This window comes from Oncorhynchus clarkii, chromosome 12, assembly GCF_045791955.1.
Source record: "Oncorhynchus clarkii lewisi isolate Uvic-CL-2024 chromosome 12, UVic_Ocla_1.0, whole genome shotgun sequence".
Lineage (NCBI taxonomy): Eukaryota > Metazoa > Chordata > Actinopteri > Salmoniformes > Salmonidae > Oncorhynchus > Oncorhynchus clarkii.
This window is the reverse complement of record NC_092158.1, coordinates 102,980,282-103,003,383: the sequence shown is the minus strand read 5'-3', so window position 1 is coordinate 103,003,383 and position 23,102 is coordinate 102,980,282. Positions and strand designations below refer to the sequence as shown.

The 23,102-nt window shown below is 47.4% G+C and overlaps 1 protein-coding gene across 1 annotated transcript in view; it reads left to right on the top strand.

Moving 5' to 3' along the window:
- LOC139422568 (xylosyltransferase 1-like) overlaps window positions 1-23,102 on the top strand; it is a 54,836-nt gene that overhangs the window by 16,917 nt on the left and 14,817 nt on the right. Inside the window, exons 2-7 of the mRNA XM_071173713.1 lie at window positions 6,702-7,299; window positions 16,299-16,471; window positions 18,020-18,222; window positions 21,254-21,334; window positions 21,445-21,661; window positions 21,762-21,938. Of these exons, the coding sequence (XP_071029814.1) occupies window positions 6,702-7,299; window positions 16,299-16,471; window positions 18,020-18,222; window positions 21,254-21,334; window positions 21,445-21,661; window positions 21,762-21,938 (1,449 nt within the window). The remainder of the gene's footprint in view (window positions 1-6,701; window positions 7,300-16,298; window positions 16,472-18,019; window positions 18,223-21,253; window positions 21,335-21,444; window positions 21,662-21,761; window positions 21,939-23,102) is intronic.

Below are 23,102 nucleotides of genomic sequence, written 5' to 3'. Positions count from 1 at the left end.
CAGTTCAGTAGAGGATAGTTCAGTAGAGGATAGTTCAGTACAGTAGAGGATAGTTCAGTAGAGGATAGTTCAGTACAGTAGAGGATAGTTCAGTACAGTAGAGGATAGTTCAGTACAGTATAGTTTAGTAGAGGATAGTTCAGTAGAGGATAGTTCAGTTCAGTAGAGGATAGTTCAGTTCAGTAGAGGATAGTTCAGTACAGTATAGTTCAGTAGAGGATAGTTCAGTTCAGTATAGTTCAGTTCAGTAGAGGATAGTTCAGTTCAGTATAGTTCATTTCAGTAGAAGATAGTTCAGTACAGTATAGTTCAGTACAGTATAGTTCAGTACAGTATAGTTCAGTACAGTATAGTTCAGTTCAGTAGAGGATAGTTCAGTTCAGTAGAGGATAGTTCAGTACAGTATAGTTCAGTTCAGTACAGTATAGTTCAGTTCAGTAGAGGATAGTTCAGTAGAGTAGAGGATAGTTCAGTACAGTAGAGGATAGTTCAGTTCAGTAGAGGATAGTTCAGTAGAGGATAGTTCAGTAGAGGATAGTTCAGTTCAGTATAGTTCAGTAGAGGATAGTTCAGTAGAGGATAGTTCAGTAGAGGATAGTTCAGTACAGTAGAGAATAGTTCAGTAGAGGATAGTTCAGTTCAGTATAGTTCAGTAGAGGATAGTTCAGTTCAGTAGAGGATAGTTCAGTTCAGTAGAGGATAGTTCAGTAGAGGATAGTTCAGTAGAGGATAGTTCAGTTCAGTATAGTTCAGTAGAGGATAGTTCAGTAGAGGATAGTTCAGTAGAGGATAGTTCAGTAGAGGATAGTTCAGTTCAGTAGAGGATAGTAGAGGATAGTTCAGTACAGTATAGTTCAGTTCAGTAGAGGATAGTTCAGTAGAGGATAGTTCAGTTCAGTAGAGGATAGTTCAGTAGAGGATAGTTCAGTTCAGTAGAGGATAGTAGAGGATAGTTCAGTACAGTATAGTTCAGTTCAGTAGAGGATAGTTCAGTAGAGGATAGTTCAGTAGAGGATAGTTCAGTACAGTAGAGGATAGTTCAGTACAGTAGAGGATAGTTCAGTACAGTAGAGGATAGTTCAGTTCAGTAGAGGATAGTTCAGTACAGTAGAGGATAGTTCAGTTCAGTAGAGGATAGTTCAGTACAGTAGAGGATAGTTCAGTACAGGATAGTTCAGTACAGTAGAGGATAGTTCAGTTCAGTAGAGGATAGTTCAGTTCAGTAGAGGATAGTTCAGTTCAGTAGAGGATAGTTCAGTACAGTATAGTTCAGTAGAAGATAGTTCAGTATAGTTCAGTTCAGTAGAGGATAGTTCAGTTCAGTATAGTTCAGTTCAGTATAGTTCAGTTCAGTAGAGGATAGTTCAGTTCAGTATAGTTCAGTACAGTATAGTTCAGTACAGTATAGTTCAGTACAGTATAGTTCAGTTCAGTAGAGGATAGTTCAGTTCAGTAGAGGATAGTTCAGTACAGTATAGTTCAGTTCAGTACAGTATAGTTCAGTTCAGTAGAGGATAGTTCAGTAGAGTAGAGGATAGTTCAGTACAGTAGAGGATAGTTCAGTTCAGTAGAGGATAGTTCAGTAGAGGATAGTTCAGTAGAGGATAGTTCAGTTCAGTATAGTTCAGTAGAGGATAGTTCAGTAGAGGATAGTTCAGTAGATGATAGTTCAGTACAGTAGAGGATAGTTCAGTAGAGGATAGTTCAGTTCAGTATAGTTCAGTAGAGGATAGTTCAGTTCAGTAGAGGATAGTTCAGTTCAGTAGAGGATAGTTCAGTAGAGGATAGTTCAGTAGAGGATAGTTCAGTTCAGTATAGTTCAGTAGAGGATAGTTCAGTAGAGGATAGTTCAGTAGAGGATAGTTCAGTACAGTAGAGGATAGTTCAGTAGAGGATAGTTCAGTAGAGGATAGTTCAGTTCAGTAGAGGATAGTAGAGGATAGTTCAGTACAGTATAGTTCAGTTCAGTAGAGGATAGTTCAGTAGAGGATAGTTCAGTAGAGGATAGTTCAGTAGAGGATAGTTCAGTTCAGTAGAGGATAGTAGAGGATAGTTCAGTACAGTATAGTTCAGTTCAGTAGAGGATAGTTCAGTAGAGGATAGTTCAGTACAGTAGAGGATAGTTCAGTAGAGGATAGTTCAGTACAGTAGAGGATAGTTCAGTACAGTAGAGGATAGTTCAGTACAGTATAGTTTAGTAGAGGATAGTTCAGTAGAGGATAGTTCAGTTCAGTAGAGGATAGTTCAGTTCAGTAGAGGATAGTTCAGTACAGTATAGTTCAGTAGAGGATAGTTCAGTTCAGTATAGTTCAGTTCAGTAGAGGATAGTTCAGTTCAGTATAGTTCATTTCAGTAGAAGATAGTTCAGTTCAGTATAGTTCAGTTCAGTAGAGGATAGTTCAGTACAGTATAGTTCAGTACAGTATAGTTCAGTACAGTATAGTTCAGTACAGTATAGTTCAGTTCAGTAGAGGATAGTTCAGTTCAGTAGAGGATAGTTCAGTACAGTATAGTTCAGTTCAGTACAGTATAGTTCAGTTCAGTAGAGGATAGTTCAGTAGAGTAGAGGATAGTTCAGTACAGTAGAGGATAGTTCAGTTCAGTAGAGGATAGTTCAGTAGAGGATAGTTCAGTAGAGGATAGTTCAGTTCAGTATAGTTCAGTAGAGGATAGTTCAGTAGAGGATAGTTCAGTAGAGGATAGTTCAGTACAGTAGAGGATAGTTCAGTAGAGGATAGTTCAGTTCAGTATAGTTCAGTAGAGGATATTTCAGTTCAGTAGAGGATAGTTCAGTTCAGTAGAGGATAGTTCAGTAGAGGATAGTTCAGTAGAGGATAGTTCAGTAGAGGATAGTTCAGTTCAGTAGAGGATAGTTCAGTAGAGGATAGTTCAGTAGAGGATAGTTCAGTAGAGGATAGTTCAGTAGAGGATAGTTCAGTTCAGTAGAGGATAGTTCAGTAGAGGATAGTTCAGTAGAGGATAGTTCAGTAGAGGATAGTTCAGTAGAGGATAGTTCAGTACAGTATAGTTCAGTACAGTATAGTTCAGTACAGTATAGTTCAGTTCAGTATAGTTCAGTACAGTATAGTTCAGTTCAGTAGAGGATAGTTCAGTAGAGGATAGTTCAGTAGAGGATAGTTCAGTAGAGGATAGTTCAGTTCAGTAGAGGATAGTTCAGTAGAGGATAGTTCAGTAGAGGATAGTTCAGTAGAGGATAGTTCAGTAGAGGATAGTTCAGTTCAGTATAGTTCAGTACAGTATAGTTCAGTTCAGTACAGTATAGTTCAGTTCAGTAGAGGATAGTTCAGTAGAGTAGAGTATAGAAAGAGAGAGAGAGAGAGAGAGAGATTGAGAGAGAGAGAGGTAGACAGACAGAGAAATCTCTCCCAGAACAAAGTGAAGTTTCTGATTTACATCTGATAGCAACAGTTTGTCATCTTGTATTATATTCTCAGGCGTGTCACAATGAGATAACACCCTCTCTATTCTGGACCTCTTCCTATAGCTTGAGTTTCTCACTCTGTAATATCTTACGTTGGACCTTGACCCAGAGTTGAGTCTGTATTAGTCTCATCTGGATGCTATCAGCTAGCTAGCTCACGTTTTCTTTAACCTCTCTGCTTGGGCAGTTTGATCAGATCTTTAGTAATATACACTGAGTGTACAAAACATTAAGGACACCTTCCTAATATTGAGTTGCCCCCATTTGTGTGTGTGTGTGTGTGTGTGTGTGTGTGTGTGTGTGTGTGTGTGTCCATGTGTGTGTGTGTGATATGATTGTAGCAGGTGGTACAGCAGTAAAGATAGTTGATCAGAATGTTGGACCGGATCTCTTTTCTAGTACCACCAGAAATATCCTGCCAAGACAAGACTCACACAGCCCTGTGTGTGTGTGTGTGGACGTTGGCGTGTCTGTACAGTATTCTGAAGACTGTCTATACTGTGTCTGTACAGTATTCTGAAGACGGTCTATACTGTGTCTGTGTACTGTTTTGGGGCGGCAGGTAGCCTAGTGGTTAGAGTGTTGGACTTGTAAACCGAAAGGTTGCAAGATCGAATCCCCCGAGCTGACAAGGTAAACATCTGTCGTTCTGCCCCCGAACAAGGCAGTTAACCCACTGCTCCTAGGTCGTCATTGTAAATAAGAATGTGTTCTTAACTGACTTGCCTAGTTAAATAAAGGTAAAATAAATTTTAAAAAATGCATGTATATTTGTGGGCAGAGGGAGCCTTTCATTCCTAAGTACAGAACTAGATTGATATTCCTGGAAAGGGCAGAGCTGGTCTGGGTACAGGGAATAGCAGGACCAGGTCATATAGCACTGCTACTGACACACACACACACACACACACTGTAACCCCTGTGTCAGAGTCCCAGACATATCTTATGAGTGACAGCATTCCCCATGCTTAATCACATGACACACAAGGGCAGACAGACAGACACATAGATAGCCAGGTAGACAGACATCTAAGCAGGCAGACAGCCAGCCAGACAGACATACAGCCAAGCAGGCTGACAGACAGCCAGGCAGACAGAAAGCCAGACAAGCAGGCAGACAGACAGACAGCACGCCAGCCAAGCAGGCAGATAGACAGCCAGACAGACATACAGCCAAGCAGGCTGACAGACAGCCAGGCAGACAGAAAGCCAGCCAAGCAGACAGACAAGCAGGTAGACAGACATCTAAGCAGGCAGACAGCCAGCCAGACAGACATACAGCCAAGCAGGCTGACAGACAGCCAGGCAGACAGAAAGCCAGACAAGCAGGCAGACAGACAGACAGCAGGCAGATAGACAGCCAGACAGACATACAGCCAAGCAGGCTGACAGACAGCCAGGCAGACAGAAAGCCAGCCAAGCAGACAGACAAGCAGGTAGACAGACATCTAAGCAGGCAGACAGCCAGCCAGACAGACATACAGCCAAGCAGGCTGACAGACAGCCAGGCAGACAGACAGCCAGACAGCAAAACAGACAGACAGACAGGGAGAGGGAGGGGGGAGTAGGAATGGGTGGCACCTACTGGGGAGGGGGGAATGGGTGGCTCCTAAGCGGGAGGGAGGGGGGCAGACAGAACAATTAGACTTCTTATTTCATTCAATTATTTACTGTTGATTTGCTGTTTTTTAAATATTTTCTAAATACTTTGGAATATTATTGCCTGTCTGTGATCTGAACCCCTCACAGTTAGAGGCATGCGTGGCCACACAGCCATGGGTGAACAGGGAGAACAGGAGGGAGCTGAGCATGCACCCTTATGGGGCCTCAGTGTTGAGGATCAGCAAAGTGGAGATGTTGGGCCTCAAGCTTAATGACAAGCTTGGAGGGTACTGTGGTGTTGAAGGCTGAGCTTGGAGGGTACTGTGGTGTTGAAGGCTGAGCTTGGAGGGTACTGTGGTGTTGAAGGCTGAGCTTGGAGGGTACTGTGGTGTTGAAGGCTGAGCTTGGAGGGTACTGTGGTGTTGAAGGCTGAGCTTGGAGGGTACTATGGTGTTGAAGGCTGAGCTTGGAGGGTACTATGGTGTTGAAGGCTGAGCTTGGAGGGTACTATGGTGTTGAAGGCTGAGCTTGGAGGGTACTATGGTGTTGAAGGCTGAGCTTGGAGGGTACTATGGTGTTGAAGGCTGAGCTTGGAGGGTACTATGGTGTTGAAGGCTGAGCTTGGAGGGTACTATGGTGTTGAAGGCTGAGCTTGGAGGGTACTATGGTGTTGAAGGCTGAGCTTGGAGGGTACTATGGTGTTGAAGGCTGAGCTTGGAGGGTACTATGGTGTTGAAGGCTGAGCTTGGAGGGTACTATGGTGTTGAAGGCTGAGCTTGGAGGGTACTATGGTGTTGAAGGCTGAGCTTGGAGGGTACTATGGTGTTGAAGGCTGAGCTTGGAGGGTACTATGGTGTTGAAGGCTGAGCTTGGAGGGTACTATGGTGTTGAAGGCTGAGCTTGGAGGGTACTATGGTGTTGAAGGCTGAGCTTGGAGGGTACTATGGTGTTGAAGGCTGAGCTGTAGTCAATGAACAGTATTCTTACATAGGTATTCCTCTTGTCCAGATGGGATAGGGCAGTGTGCAGTGCTCATTCTCTCTGTGTCTCTGTCCTTCAGAACTCAGTATACTCTCTTTTCCTATTGTTACACTGACTGACTCTCTCCCCCTCTCCCTCTTCTTACTCCCTCTCTCCATCTCCTCCTCTCTCTCCCTCCTCCCCCTCTCTCCCCTCTCCTCTCCTTACTCCTTCTCTCCCTCTCCTCCTCTCTCTCCCTCCCCCCTTCTCTCCCCTCCCCCTCTCTCCCCTCTCCCTCTTCTTACTCCCTCTCTCCCTCTCCTCCTCTCTCTCCCTCCCCCCTCTCTCCCCTCTCCCTCCCCTTACTCCCTCTCTCCCTCTCCTCCTCTCTCTCCCTCCCCCTCTCTCCCCCTCTCTCTCCCTCCCCCTCTCTCCCCCTCTCTCTCCCTCCCCCCTCTCTCCCCTCTCCCTCCCCCTCTCTCCCCTCTCCCTCCCCTTACTCCCTCTCCTCCTCTCTCTCCCCCCTCTCCCTCCCCCCTCTCTCCCCTCTCCCTCCCCTTACTCCCTCTCTCCCTCTCCTCGTCTCTCTCCCATCTCCCCCTCTCTCCCCTCTCCCCTCCCCTTACTCCTTCTCTCCCTCCCCTCCTCTCTCTCCCTCCCCCCTCTCTCCCCCTCTCCTCCTCTCTCTCTCCTCCAGGAGGGCTACCACTCCTGGCGTCCCAAGGAGAAAGTCCTCCTGGATAGTAACAACAATGAGAACTCGGTCCCCAAAGACTTTGACACTGTTGTTGACGGCAACAGCAACCTTGGGGCGCGGTCACTGTCTGAGCGCCAGCGAATGGCAGGAAACACCGCCAAACACAAACCGGACAAGGCCCTAAGGCAAGGCATTCTGGGAAAGGCCTTTCCCAATGATGTCAACGAGGTTATTCAGCAGTACCCTCTTCCTCCACAGCAGCCCGGAGGAGCAGGACTTAAAGATTACCACGCATACAAACGACCCAGACCACACTCCCAGCTGTCCACTAAACCCGCTAGACCCTCCCCCTCTCCCTCCATCAAAACATCCAATCAGCATCAGCGACATCACCAACCCAGGAAGTCGGCGACCGCGGCTCCTGTGCGGGGGCAGCGGAGGGAGAAGCACCAGTGCGAGATCAGTGGGAAGGAGGCCATCTCGGCTCTGTCGAGAGCCAAGACCAGGGAGTGTCGTCAGCAGATAGCTGAGGTGTACTGCAGACACAAGGAGAGGACACTGATGCCGGAGACCGTCCCTCGATACTGCACCATAGAAGGTGAGTCTCATGGTGAATTGCATCCCAAATGGCACCATATTACCTATATAGAGACCTACGGCCCCTGGTGAAAAGTAGTGCACTATGTCATAATCACCTATTCCCCGAGTACACCGGGAATGTGCCGCCTCAGTGAGAAGGTGCTGCCTCAGTGAGAAGGTGCTGCCTCAGTGAATAGGTGCTGCCTCAGTGAGAAGGTGCTGCCTCAGTGAGAAGGTGCTGCCTCAGTGAGAAGGTGCTGCCTCAGTGAGAAGGTGCTGCCTCAGTGAGAAGGTGCTGCCTCAGTGAGAAGGTGCTGCCTCAGTGAGAAGGTGCTGCCTCAGTGAGAAGGTGCTGCCTCAGTGACAAGGTGCTGCCTCAGTGAGAAGGTGCTGCCTCAGTGACAAGGTGCTGCCTCAGTGAGAAGGTGCTGCCTCAGTGAGAAGGTGCTGCCTCAGTGAGAAGGTGATGCCTCAGTGAGAAGGTGCTGCCTCAGTGAGAAGGTGCTGCCTCAGTGAGAAGGTGCTGCCTCAGTGAGAAGGGGCTGCCTCAGTGAGAAGGTGCTGCCTCAGTGAGAAGGTGCTGCCTCAGTGAGAAGGTGCTGCCTCAGTGAGAAGGTGCTGCCTCAGTGAGAAGGTGCTGCCTCAGTGTTAGGAATGTTATGAATAATGACTAAACAATATCTACATTTTAAATAGAACTATAACTAATGAAACTTATACTCTGTTTTATTATATCTGATAAATAATGTTAATTCATAAGGAAGGGATTGTGTAGCATGAAACAAATTAATAATTAATAATGGTAATTAAACATAATAAACACCATTCCAGCTGGGTTGGGAAGGAATGGGTTGTGGGGGTAATTAACATAATAAACACCATTCCAGCTGGGTTGGGGAGGAATGGGTTGTGGGTTTTAAGTAAGCAGAAAGGGTCGTTAATCTATGGTTGAACCGACTCAACTTAGCTCTGGGATGTTTAGATAAGGCAGTGTGTGTTTTCCATTATCTGGAACTGTCTGCTGAATAGTGATAGATGAAGACTTCAGAAGTTTAATCTTGATATAAGTGTGTGTCTGGAGTGAGCGAGCGAGGGGGTGGGAATAAACCTTTGAACCTGTTTCCTCCTGGTCGATAGGAGGAAGGACATTTTGTAACCTATGACGTCATATTTTGTATATAAACTGTTGTTTTTGGTTCCATGAGCAGCGAGCTCCGAGAATAAATACTATTATCTAATTTTGATAAGACTGGTCTCTGTCTATTTTATGCAAATAGGAATCTCACAAATTCTTATAAAATAGATGATTTAATTAGTGATTTAATTAATGTACACATATAGGAATTATTCAATTCCAATGACACAAAGGGGAAGGCGAAGGGGCTGCCTTAGTGAGTAGGCCTTAGTGAGTAGGTGCTGCCTTAGTGAGAAGGTGCTGCCTTAGTGAGAAGGTGCTGCCTTAGTGAGAAGGTGCTTCCTTAGTGAGAAGGTGCTGCCTTAGTGAGAAAGTGCTGCCTTAGTGAGAAGGTGCTGCCTTAGTGAGAAGGGGCTGCCTTAGTGAGAAGGTGCTGCCTCAGTGAGAAGGTGCTGCCTTAGTGAGAAGGGGCTGCCTTAGTGAGAAGGGGCTGCCTTAGTGCGAAGGGGCTGCCTTAGTGCGAAGGGGCTGCCTCAGTGAGAAGGTGATGCCTCAGTGAGAAGGTGCTGCCTTAGTGAGAAGGGCCTGCCTTGGTGAGAAGGTGATGCCTCAGTGAGAAGGTGCTGCCTCAGTGAGAAGGTGCTGCCTTAGTGAGAAGGTGCTGCCTCAGTGAGAAGGGGCTGCCTTAGTGACAAGGTGCTGCCTTAGTGACAAGGTGCTGCCTTAGTGACAAGGTGCTGCCTTAGTGACAAGGTGCTGCCTTAGTGAGAAGGGGCTGCCTTAGTGACAAGGTGCTGCCTTAGTGACAAGGTGCTGCCTCAGTGAGAAGGTGCTGCCTTAGTGACAATGTGCTGCCTTAGTGACAATGTGCTGCCTTAGTGACAAGGTGCTGCCTTAGTGACAAGGTGCTGCCTTAGTGACAAGGTGCTGCCTCAGTGACAAGGTGCTGCCTTAGTGACAAGGTGCTGCCTCAGTGAGAAGGTGATGCCTCAGTGAGAAGGTGCTGCCTCAGTGACAAGGTGCTGCCTCGGTGACAAGGTGCTGCCTTAGTGACAAGGTGCTGCCTTAGTGACAAGGTGCTGCCTTGGTGAGAAGGTGCTGCCAGTAATAGACAATAGTCAAACAGAACACACACAAGTCCACACAGACGTCAAACAGAATAGACAATATCAGAGCAATAAACATAAAACAAACAACTCTGGAGTAGAGGCTGATTACAGGAGGAATGTACCATTTACAGAGGGGAGATACACTGAGTGGACAAAACATTAGGAATGAATCCAGGTCAAAGATATGATCCCTTATTGATGTCACCTGTTAAATCCACTTCAATCAGTGTAGATGAAGGGGAGGAGACTGGTTAAAGATGAAGGGGAGGAGACTGGTTAAAGATGAAGGGGAGGAGACTGGTTAAAGATGAAGGGGAGGAGACTGGTTAAAGATGAAGGGGAGGATACTGGTTAAAGATGAAGGGGAGGAGACAGGTTAAAGATGAAGGGGAGGAGACCAGGTTAAAGATGAAGGGGAGGAGACCAGGTTAAAGATGAAGGGGAGGAGACCAGGTTAAAGATGAAGGGGAGGAGACCAGGTTAAAGATGAAGGGGAGGAGACTGTTTAAAGATGAAGGGGAGGAGACTGGTTAAAGATGAAGGGGAGGAGACTGGTTAAAGATGAAGGGGAGGAGACTGGTTAAAGATGAAGGGGAGGAGACCTGGTTAAAGAAGGATTTTTAAGCCTTGAGACAACTGAGACATGGATTGTGTCTGTGTTGTCAGAGGGTGAATGGGCAAGACAACATATTTAAGTGCCTTTGAACGGGGTAGGGTAGTAGGTGCCAGGCGTAACGATTTGTGTCAAGAACTGCAACGCTGCTGGGTTTGTCACGCTCAACAGTTCCAATGGCACGTTGTGTTCGCTAATCCAAGTTTATCATTTTAAAAGGCTAATTGATCATTAGAAAACCCTTTTGCAATTCTGTTGATTTGTTGCAATTATGTTGCAATTATTATGTATCTGGAGCATCAGTATTTGTGGGTTCGATTACAGGCTCAAAATGTCCAGAAACAAATAACTTTCTTCTGAAATTCGTCAGTCTATTCTTGTTCTGAGAAATGAAGACTATTCCATGTGAGAAATTGCCCCCAGAAACTGAAGTTCTCGTACAACACCGTGTACAACTCCCTTCACAGAACAGCATAAACGGAACCCTCGGGAGAGTCCTGACTTCTGTCTCCACGGTGACAGTCCTGACGTCTGTCTCCACGGTGACAGTCCTGACTTCTGTCTCCACGGTGACAGTTCTGACGTCTGTCTCCACGGTGACAGTCCTGACGTCTGTCTCCACGGTGACAGTCCTGACTTCTGTCTCCACGGTGACAAGTACTCTTCTCCTCCCTCTTGTCTCTCAATTTTTGCACAAACTTTGTGAGAGAAATCAGCTTTTTGTTCGTACGGAACGTTTCTGGGATCTTTTACTTCAGCTCATGAAACACTTTTACATGTTGCCTTTATATTTTTGTTCAGTGTAGATATATATATATATATATATAAGAATATAAGAATTAAATGCTATTTCAAACTATTATTACAGTGACCGCGGTCATTTGGCTGACCAATTACCATCATCCAGAGTACCATGACCGTCACAGCCCTGTAGTATAATGAATAGAACGGGCGTGGAACCTCTCACTCTATTCATTCTATTTCTATGTCAGCACATGCGGTCAGGAGTGGAGGAGGAAAGGAGAAAACGTACATCTAAAAATGTATACATGTCATTACTTTCTAGTTGCTATTTGAACGGTTAGGACAGAGACCACAGTCATTTGGCTGGACAATTACCCTCATCCAGATATACATGACCGCCACACTCATACTTGTTTCCTTACCTTGTCTCCTATCCTTGTCCTATATCTTTGTCTCCTACCCCTTGTCACCTCTCCTTGTCTCCCCTCCTTGTCTCCTTGCCGTGTCTCCTCTCCTTATCTCCTTGTCTCCTCTCCTGTCCTTGTATACTTGTCTCCTATCCTTGTCTCCTATCCTTGTCATATATCTTTGTCTCCTCCCCTTGTCTCCCCTCCTTGTCACATATCCTTGTCTCCTTGCCGTGTCTCCTCTCCTTATCTCCTTGTCTCCTCTCCTGTCCTTGTATACTTGTCTCCTATCCTTGTCATATATCTTTGTCTCCTCCCCTTGTCACCTCTCCTTGTCTCCCCTCCTTGTCGCCTATCCTTTCCTCCTCGCCGTGTCTCCTCGCCGTGTCTCCTCGCCGTGTCTCCTCCCCTTGTCTCCTCTCCTTGTCTCCTCTCCTTGTCACCTCGCCATCCCCAGAGGGAAGAGAAAGAGGGAGGGAAAGAGTACTTCTCACCCTGGAGACAGAATTAAGGGCTCTCCCGAGGGTTCCGTCTAGAACTCCCCAGGGAGGTTGCCTTGCCAGTGCCTGATCTATTTAGGGAACATTCCACCACATTCACTGCTCCATGTTTGTGTCCCAAACACCACCCTGTTCACTTTATACTACACTCTGGTAAAAAAAGTAGTGCACTATATAGGGCAAAGGGTGCCATTTGAGCTGCAGTGTATACTACTCTACTCACTATAGGGCAGTGCCCACGCCAATCCAGTGTAATTACACACTATTTAGTACAGGAGTTAGATAGAGAAGTGCTGAGTAAAGCCTGTGTGTGTGTGTGTGTGTGTGTGGGGGGGGGGGGGGGGGGGGGGGGGGGGGCAGAGCTTGACTAAAGATAGACTCTGTCATCCGCCCAGAAAGTTTAAGGTTTAGATTCTGCGTTTAATTTATATGATTATACGTCTCTTTGATGATGCAGTAAGGGAGAGGAGAGGATATCTATAGCTTTAGACTGGCTGGATGGTGTTGGCTGCCTGGGTGACTAGTATTGGTTAGCTGGGTGACTAGTGTTGGCTGGCTGGGTGACTTGTATTGGTTAGCTGGGTGACTAGTGTTGGCCGGCTGGGTGACTAGTATTGGCTGACTGGCTGGGTGACTAGTATTGGTTAGCTGGGTGACTAGTGTTGGCTGGCTGCCTGGGTGACTAGTGTTGGCTGGCTGGCTGGGTGACTAGTGTTGGCTGGCTGCCTGGGTGACTAGTGTTGGCTGGCTGCCTGGGTGACTAGTATTGGCTGGCTGGCTGGGTGACTAGTGTTGGCTGGCTGGGTGACTAGTATTGGCTGCCTGGGTGACTAGTATTGGCTGGCTGGCTGGGTGACTAGTGTTGGCTGGCTGCTTGGGTGACTAGTATTGGCTGGCTGGGTGACTAGTGTTGGCTGGCTGCCTGGGTGACTAGTGTTGGCTGGCTGGCTGGGTGACTTGTGTTGGCTGGCTGCTTGGGTGACTAGTATTGGCTGGCTGGGTGACTAGTGTTGGCTGGCTGGCTGGCTGACTAGTGTTGGCTGGTTGGCTGGGTGACTAGTGTTGGCTGGTTGGCTGGGTGACTAGTGTTGGCTGGCTGGGTGACTTGTGTTGGCTGGCTGACTGGCTGGGTGACTAGTGTTGGCTGGCTGGCTGGCTGGGTGACTAGTGTTGGCTGGCTGGGTGACTAGTATTGCCTGGCTGGCTGGGTGACTAGTGTTGCCTGGCTGGCTGGGTGACTAGTATTGGCTGGCTGGCTGGGTGACTAGTATTGGCTGGCTGGGTGACTAGTGTTGGCTGGCTGGCTGGGTGACTAGTGTTGGCTGGCTGACTGGGTGACTAGTGTTTGGCTGCCTGGGTGACTAGTGTTTGGCTGCCTGGGTGACTAGTGTTGGCTGGCTGGCTAGTTGGCTGACTAGTGTTGGCTGGCTGGCTAGTTGGTTGACTAGTGTTTGCTGGCTGGCTAGTTGGCTGACTAGTGTTGGCTGGCTGGCTAGTTGGCTGGCTAGTGTTGACTGGCTGTCATATGTGCCGAATACTGGGTGACTTGTGTTGGCTGGCTGCTTGGGTGACTAGTATTGGCTGGCTGGGTGACTAGTGTTGGCTGGCTGGCTGGCTGACTAGTGTTGGCTGGTTGGCTGGGTGACTAGTGTTGGCTGGCTGGGTGACTTGTGTTGGCTGGCTGACTGGCTGGGTGACTAGTGTTGGCTGGCTGGCTGGCTGGGTGACTAGTGTTGGCTGGCTGGGTGACTAGTATTGCCTGGCTGGCTGGGTGACTAGTGTTGCCTGGCTGGCTGGGTGACTAGTGTTGCCTGGCTGGCTGGGTGACTAGTATTGGCTGGCTGGCTGGGTGACTAGTATTGGCTGGCTGGGTGACTAGTGTTGGCTGGCTGGCTGGGTGACTAGTGTTGGCTGGCTGGCTGGGTGACTAGTGTTTGGCTGCCTGGGTGACTAGTGTTGGCTGGCTGGCTAGTTGGCTGACTAGTGTTGGCTGGCTGGCTAGTTGGCTGACTAGTGTTGGCTGGCTGGCTAGTTGGCTGACTAGTGTTGGCTGGCTGGCTAGTTGGCTGGCTAGTGTTGACTGGCTGTCATATGTGCCGAATACAACAGGTATAGACTTTACCCTGAAATGCTTACTTACGAGCCCTTATTCAACAATGCAGATTAGAACCAGGGACTGTAGTGACACCTCTTGCACTGAGATGCAGTGCCTTAGACCGCTGCGCCACTCAGGAGCCCACTACTGCCCCGTTGATGTGGATGGGTGTGTGCTCGGCCCTCCATGTCCTCTAGTCCTCAATCAGCTCCAGGTCTCTGACATCCTCCCTCTCATCGTCGTCGGTGATCAGGCCTACCACTGTCGTGTCATCAGCAAACTTGATAATGGTGTTGGAGTTGTGCGTTACCACACTGTCGTGTGTGAAGAGGGAGTACAGGAGGGGACCAAGCACACACCCCCGAGGGGCCCAAATGTTGAGGGTCATCGTGGCAGATGTGTTGTTACATACTGTTTTCCGAATGCCCCTGTGTAGCAGGAAGGTAAAAACCTACTGTTTTCACAACACCCCAGTGTAGCAGGAAGGTAAAAACCTACTGTTTTCACACCACCCCAGTGTAGCAGGAAGGTAAAAACCTACTGTTTTCACACCACCCCAGTGTAGCAGGAAGTTAAAAACCTACTGTTTTCACACCACCCCAGTGTAGCAGGAAGGTAAAAACCTACTGTTTCAAAACGCCCCAGTGTAGCAGGAAGTTAGAAACCTACTGTTTTCACAACGCCCCAGAGTAGCTCCCCTGTAAAGCCTTGCCTGCGGGCCTCAGAGAGGGGCCTAGACAGGGACGCATGGTGCTGGGAGAGAGGGATATTTATACACACAGGGTAGACCTTACACCAAACACCAATGGTAGAGAGGGAGAGTGTGTGTGTGCACTCACGTGTGTGTGTGTGTGCATGTGTGTGTGTGTGTATGCGTGTGTGTGTGTGTGCATGGGATGAGGGGGGGGTAATGGAAGGGTGGATGGACAACTGAAAGGGAGGAAGAGTAGAAAGGAGAGATACTACTGAGGTCACCATCTAAACATCAACATACTACTGCTCCATACTGAGGTCACCATCTAAACATCAACATACTACTGCTCCATACTGAGGTCACCATCTAAACATCAACATACTACTGCTCCATACTGAGGTCACCATCTAAACATCAACATACTACTGAGGTCACCATCTAAACATCAACATACTACTGAGGTCACCATCTAAACATCAACATACTACTGCTCCATACTGAGGTCACCATCTAAACATCAACATACTACTGCTCCATACTGAGGTCACCATCTAAACATCAACATACTACTGCTCCATACTGAGGTCACCATCTAAACATCAACATACTACTGCTCCATACTGAGGTCACCATCTAAACATCAACATACTACTGAGGTCACCATCTAAACATCAACATACTACTGCTCCATACTGAGGTCACCATCTAAACATCAACATACTACTGCTCCATACTGAGGTCACCATCTAAACATCAACATACTACTGAGGTCACCATCTAAACATCAACATACTACTGCTCCATACTGAGGTCACCATCTAAACATCAACATACTACTGAGGTCACCATCTAAACATCAACATACTACTGGTCCATACTGAGGTCACCATCTAAACATCAACATACTACTGAGGTCACCATCTAAACATCAACATACTACTGCTCCATACTGAGGTCACCATCTAAACATCAACATACTACTGAGGTCACCATCTAAACATCAACATACTACTGAGGTCACCATCTAAACATCAACATACTACTGAGGTCACCATCTAAACATCAACATACTACTGCTCCATACTGAGGTCACCATCTAAACATCAACATACTACTGAGGTCACCATCTAAACATCAACATACTACTGAGGTCACCATCTAAACATCAACATACTACTGAGGTCACCATCTAAACATCAACATACTACTGAGGTCACCATCTAAACATCAACATACTACTGAGGTCACCATCTAAACATCAACATACTACTGAGGTCACCATCTAAACATCAACATACTACTGAGGTCACCATCTAAACATCAACATACTACTGAGGTCACCATCTAATGCCCAGTTGGGTTGTCCCCCGCCATTGGATCATTTTGGTACAGCCCATCCCCCTGTTGGGTTGTCCCCCGCCATTGGATCATTTTGGTACAGCCCATCCCCCTGTTCTGATTATCAGCTGTTGTTGTCAAACACACGTGGGTCTGGAAACGATTCTCTTCCTCAATACTGTGCAGTGAATTCCCACTAGATGAAAAGCCTAAATGAGTATGACATCCTGGCATTTAATGCACAATTATAGAAATGACACTTTCTGTAAAACGTTCTATTTCTGCACTCTACTATTTAACACAACATTTCTATAGTAATAAAGTTACCCCTGTCTTCTTCCTACCTTCCCTGTGTGTGTGTGTGTGTGTGTGTGTGTCTCCAGGTAAGGCCAATGTGAATGTACAGTGGGATGAGGGTTCAGAGCAGACTGCCCCTGCTGTGCCTGTTCGCATCGTCTTCGTCTTGGTGGTCCATGGCAGAGCGTCTCGGCAGTTCCAACGCCTGTTCAAGGCCATCTACCATACCTCACACTATTACTATATACATGTAGACCAGGTACGACCATCTACCATACCTCACACTACTACTATATGCCTGTAGAATGCACTGTACATGTAGACCAGGTAAACCTGTAGACCAGGTAAACCTGTAGACCAGGTAAACATGTAGACCAGGTAAACATGTAGACCAGGTAAACATGCAGACCAGATAAACATGTAGACCAGGTAAACATGTAGACCTGTAGACCAGGTAAACATGCAGACCAGGTAAACATGCAGAGCAGGTAAACATGCAGACCAGATAAACATGCAGACCAGGTAAACATGCAGATCAGGTACACATGCAGATCAGGTACACATGCAGATCAGGTAAACCTGTAGACCAGGTAAACATGTAGACCAGGTAAACCTGTAGACCAGGTAAACATGTAGACCAGGTAAACATGTAGACCAGGTAAACATGTAGACCAGGTAAACATGCAGACCAGGTAAACATGCAGACCAGGTAAACATGCAGACCTGTAGACCAGGTAAACATGTAGACCAGGTAAACATGCAGACCAGGTAAACATGCAGACCAGATAAACATGCAGACCAGATAAACATGTAGACCAGGTAAACATGCAGACCAGATAAACATGCAGACCAGATAAACATGCAGACCAGATAAACATGTAGACCTGTAGACCAGGTAAACCTGCAGACCAGGTAAACATGCAGACCAGGTAAACATGCAGATCAGGTACACATGTAGACCTGTAGACCAGGTAAACCTGCAGACCAGGTAAACATGTAGACCAGGTAAACATGCAGATCAGGTACACATGCAGATCAGGTACACATGCAGATCAGGTACACATGCAGATTAGGTAAACATGCAGATCAGGTAAACATGCAGACCAGGTAAACATGTAGACCAGGTAAACATGTAGACCTGTAGACCAGGTACACATGCATACCAGGTAAACATGTAGACCAGGTAAACATGTAGACCAGGTAAACATGTAGACCTGTAGACCAGGTACACATGCAGGCCAGGTAAACATGCAGATCAGGTAAACATGTAGACCAGATAAACATGCAGACCAGATAAACATGTAGACCTGTAGACCAGGTAAACATGCAGACCAGGTAAACATGCAGACCAGGTAAACATGTAGACCTGTAGACCAGGTAAACCTGCAGACCAGGTAAACATGTAGACCAGGTAAACATGTAGACCAGGTACACATGCAGATCAGGTACACATGCAGATCAGGTACACATGCAGATCAGGTAAACATGCAGATCAGGTAAACATGCAGACCAGGTAATTTTTATTTTATTTTACCTTTATTTTACTAGGCAAGTCAGTTAAGAACAAATTCTTATTTTCAATGACGGCCTAGGAACAGTGGGTTAACTGCCTGTTCAGGGGCAGAACGACAGATTTGTACCTTGTCAGCTCGGGGGTTTGAACTTGCAACCTTCCGGTTACTAGTCCAACGCTCTTACCACTAGGCTACCCTGCCGCCCCGTAAACATGTAGACCAGGTAAACATGTAGTCCAGGTAAACATGCAGACCTCTATTAATTTACCCACTACCTTTCTTCCCTTCCCCAGCGTTCCAACTACCTCCACAGACAGGTGGGGGCTCTAGCGAGCCAGTACTCCAACGTCCGTGTTACTTCCTGGAGGATGTCCACCATTTGGGGCGGGGCGAGCCTGCTCACCATGTACCTGCGTTGCATGGACGACCTTCTCAAGATGGCCGACTGGAATTGGGACTTCTTCATCAATCTCAGTGCAGCCGACTACCCTATCAGGTGGGCATGGAGTGCTCTGGTCAAAAGTAGTGTACTATATAGGGAATAGGGCTCATAGGTCTCCAGTCTAAAGTAGTGCACTATATAGGGAATAGGGCCCATAGGGCTCTGGTCAAAAGTAGTGTGCTATATAGGGAATAGGGCTCATAGGTCTCCAGTCTAAAGTAGTGCACTATATAGGGAATAGGGCCCATAGGGCTCTGGTCAAAAGTAGTGTGCTATATAGGGAATAGGGCTCATGGGTCTCCAGTCTAAAGTAGTGCACTATATAGGGAATAGGGCCCATAGGGCTCTGGTAAAAAGTAGTGTGCTATATAGGGAACAGGGCTTATAGGTCTCCAGTCTAAAGTAGTGCACTACATAGGGAATAGGGCCCACAAACACACACACACACACACACACACACACACACACACACACACACACACACACACACACACACACACAGAATTCCACATAATGGCGGAAGTTGGTCTGACAGAAGGTCCTGAGTCACTAAGTTCTCTCTACTTCCAACTGGATCTCTTATTGAAGTGAACCAATCCCATGAGCCCTGCGGCCCACTGGACAAAATCCATTCCCCGTCAATACCCAGTGATGACATCAGAGTTGACACGGATCCCAGCGTGCTGCGTTTGTGTGTGATCGATGAGTGGCGGACACACACATGGACACACACCACACACTTCTCATAATGTGTGTGTGTGCATGCGTGTGTGTGTCTGTATGTGTGAATATGTGTGTGTGTGTGTGTGTGTGTGTGTGTGCGTCTGTCTGTCTGTCAGCAGCTAGCAGAGACAGAGGGAAAGACTGGGATGGAGGGAGGAGGAGAGGAGGAAAAGGGAGGAGGGGAGGAGGGAAAGGGAGGAGGGGAGGAGGGAAAGGAGGGAGGAGGAGAGGAGGAAAAGGGAGGAGGAGAGGAAGGAAAAGGAGGAGGGGGAGGGAGGAGGAGAGGAGGAAAAGGGAGGAGGGGAGGAGGGAAAGGAGGAGGAGGAGGAGAGGAGGAAAAGGGAGGAGGAGAGGAGGAAAAGGGAGGAGGGGAGGAGGGAAAGGGAGGAGGGAAGGAGGGAAAGGAGGAGGGGGAGGGAGGAGGAGAGGAGGAAAAGGGAGGAGGAGAGGAGGAAAAGGGAGGAGGAGAGGAAGGAAAAGGAGGAGGGGGAGGGAGGAGGAGAGGAGGAAAAGGAGGAGGGGGAGGGAGGAGGAGAGGAGGAAAAGGGAAGAGGGGAGGAGGGAAAGGGAGGAGGGGAGGAGGGAAAGGGAGGAGGGGAGGAGGAAAAGGGAAGAGGGGAGGAGGGAAAGGGAGGAGACACATTCATACACACACACACAGAGGTTTGGATGCAGTGACATTGTGGCTTCACCTCTACTGCTTTTCAGCATAGGAAAATTCAATAGGACAGATGGCTGTGTGTGTTCATCTGTCTGTCTGTTCTTCAATTGCAGTTTCTCTCTCTTTCTCTCTCTCTCCCTCTCTTTCTCTCTCTCTCTTTAATCTCTCATTCACCATGCCATACATCTAACTAATTCTGTCTGCGTCAACTTCAGATTCACATCTGGTGTGTGTGCACGTGTGTGTGTAACCGTATCCTTATTGGCTGTCTCTGCCTAGCATGTTAGCATTGTGCTCCAGCCTTGATAAGGTACTGTAATACTTGGCTAATGTGAGTGTTAATTAGCAAGCTAATGAAAGAGGCATTAGGAAAGTGTAATTGCTTTGAGAGTTTGGGACTCATGTTCTGTTCAGATGGGAGTAGAGGATTGAGTGCTGTTAGGCGTGTGTTTTGGGGGCTGTTGGGTGTGTGTGTGTGTGTGTGTGTGTGTGTGTGTGTGTGTGTGTGTGAGGTGCTGGGACGGTACCAGAATCGCAAAAAATAAATCCACTGAAAAATGAGAACGCGAATCAGGCCAAACTCTTTGGTCCTTGTATATAAACTATAGTGTGGTATATCTTGAAAAAAAATAAAATAATTGTGACTCTATTTTCTATCAATAAGTAAAATGTAATCTCAGCGACTATTTAAGCAATAAACCAAACAACATTATAGCCCCTCCCCCACTAATAACTAGTGATTCCAGGCTATTGGTAAAAACAGCTGTGAGATTCATACTTTTTCTCTGCCACCAACATGGGAGTGAATGCATTGAAGCACCACATTCATCTGGGATAACGTTGTAGGTTACACCGGTTAAGTATAAGAATATTTATCGGGGGGCCTCGCGAGTGGCGCAGCGGTCTAAGGCACTCCTCACCGTGTTTGAGGCGTCACTACAGACCCGGGTTCGATCCCAGGCTGTGTAACAGCCGGCACGTGACTGGGAGAACCATAAGGTGGTGCGCAATTGGCCCACCGTCATCCGGGTTAGGGGAGAGTTTGGCCGGCTGGGATTTCCTTGTCCTATCTCACTCTAGCGACTCCTTGTGGTTGGCCGGGTGCCTGCAAGCTGACTTCAGTCACCAGCTGGACAGTGTTACCTCCTACACATTGGTGTGGCTTTGGTGTGGCTGGCTTCTGGGTGTGTCAAGAAGCAGTGAGGCTTGGCAGGGTCATGTTTCAGAGGATTCACCTCTCCTGAGTCTGTAGGGGAGTTGCAGCGATGAGACAAGACTGTAACTACCAACTACGAAAAAAGGAAATATTATTTGCCAGGGCATATTAGTTCATTATAAATCCGATTTTTTTTTACATGGGCTGTGGGAAGCTAATCAACTTTCAAATCACGTCAACTTCAAGATTGCCGTCTTGGTTTAGCTTGGCATTAAATAAACAGCCTATTTTTCATTAATAGCCAAATATAATCTCAGCGACGGTTCAAACAATAAACCAAACAGCATTGTATCCGCGTTAGAAAACCCCCAAAATGCATTTTGTTTAGAAAGGATGCTCAAATATTCGGACTCCAGCCGAGAGCATGGGCCTCGATAAACCCTTTCATACCTACAGTGCCTGGTTAGCGTCCAAGAGGTTGATTTGGAATTTTGGCCTGTGTTGATTGGCCGTGTGACTGATTGACAGCTGTCTGCCCTCCCCAGGACCAATGAGCAGCTGGTGGGCTTCCTGACAAAGTACCGGGACATGAACTTCATCAAATCCCACGGCAGAGACAACACACGGTGAGACACATGTAGATCTGTGTGTGTGTTCATCTACGTTTGTGTATGTTCATCTGTTTGTGTGTGTGTTCATCTGCGTGTGTGTGTTTGTGTGTGTGTGTCCTTTCCAGGTTCATCCGTAAGCAGGGTCTGGACCGGCTCTTCTTCGAGTGTGACACACACATGTGGCGCCTAGGCGACCGCAAGATCCCAGAAGGCATTGCGGTGGACGGAGGTTCCGATTGGTTCCTTCTGAACCGCATGTTTGTGGATTACATCATCAACTCTGAAGATGAGCTGGTCGTCAGCATGAAGCGCTTCTACGCATACACACTGCTGCCTGCCGAGGTAACACACACACACTATGCAGTCAGCACAAACTGCACACTACTGACTATCTAACATATCCCCCCCCCCCCCCCCCCTCTCCCTCTCCCTCTCTTTCCAGTCGTTCTTCCACACAGTGCTAGAGAACAGTGCTCACTGTGAGAGTATGGTGGACAACAACCTGCGTATCACCAACTGGAACAGGAAGCTGGGCTGTAAGTGTCAGTACAAACACATCGTAGACTGGTGCGGCTGCTCCCCCAATGACTTCAAATCTCCTGACCTGCCACGCTTTCAGGTGAGACACACACGCGTACAACGCTCGCACGCACGCACGCACGCACGCACGCACGCACACACACACACACACACACACAGTGCTGTAAATCTCAGTACATCTCTCTACCAAGGGTATGAACCCAACTTAGCTTAGCTCTAGCTGGCTAACTTCTATGAACCAGACTAGTTTAGCTCTAGCTGGCTAATTTATGTGATCCAGAATAGCAATGAGACAGCTGGCTATGTCTCACTGTGGCACAGCAAATGGACAAGAATAGCTTAACGTTCACAACTAAGTGCTCCTGTCTGTACTTATAGCCTGTGGTTACTTTATTCATCTAACAACTGTTCCAGGGCCAGCGGTGGTTGAGTTCCTGATGATATTGCTGATGACTTGGCCAGAGGAAACTGATTCTGAATCAGCAGTTCTGGGTCAGTGTGTGAGCGTGTGGTTTCTGTAGTGCCTTGTAGCTAGCTGGTGGTGTGTGATTGGCAGAGTTGTTATTATAATAATGTTGGGGTTGTTGGACTGTAGAGAGGTCTTATGTAGCCCTGACCGAAGGGAAGCACACACACACACACACACACACACACACACACACACACACACACACACACACACACACGGGTTCTGAGGGTTTTCATTCGATTGAGTTTCCTGGACAGTGAGGTCGTCTTTAACTCTGAACCTCCCCCAGCTGAGTGCAGCCACGCCCCCCCCCTCCACACACGCCAGACTGTGCCACAGGTTCACATGCACATAGATTCTCTCTCTCTGTCTCTAGTGTGGTAGTTGATCCTGTATTCTGTTGATTTAATGTCCTGCCTACAGTGATTGGCAGCGTGATTGGCAGTAGTGTGGGCCAATCACCAGTCAGCACCACAATGATGTTCTATGTAATTGACATGTTGGTTTCATTTGATGTGATGCATGGCCCCGGAATAGAACCCAGCTTGTTCTGGAGCTAGTCAGTCCTCAGACGTGTATGTGTTGTGTATAATAAACATTATGGAAAGAAGGTTTGTTGTGGTCCTTCCACCCGCGTCCTCCACATCAGATATACAGTGAGTTATTAGTGAGATTCACAGTGCTAGCCAGGTTTAGGTAAACTGGTTTTTACTAGTGGTTTATTTTTATTATAATTACATGTAGGCCATACTTGGCAGCTAAAAACTTAAATCC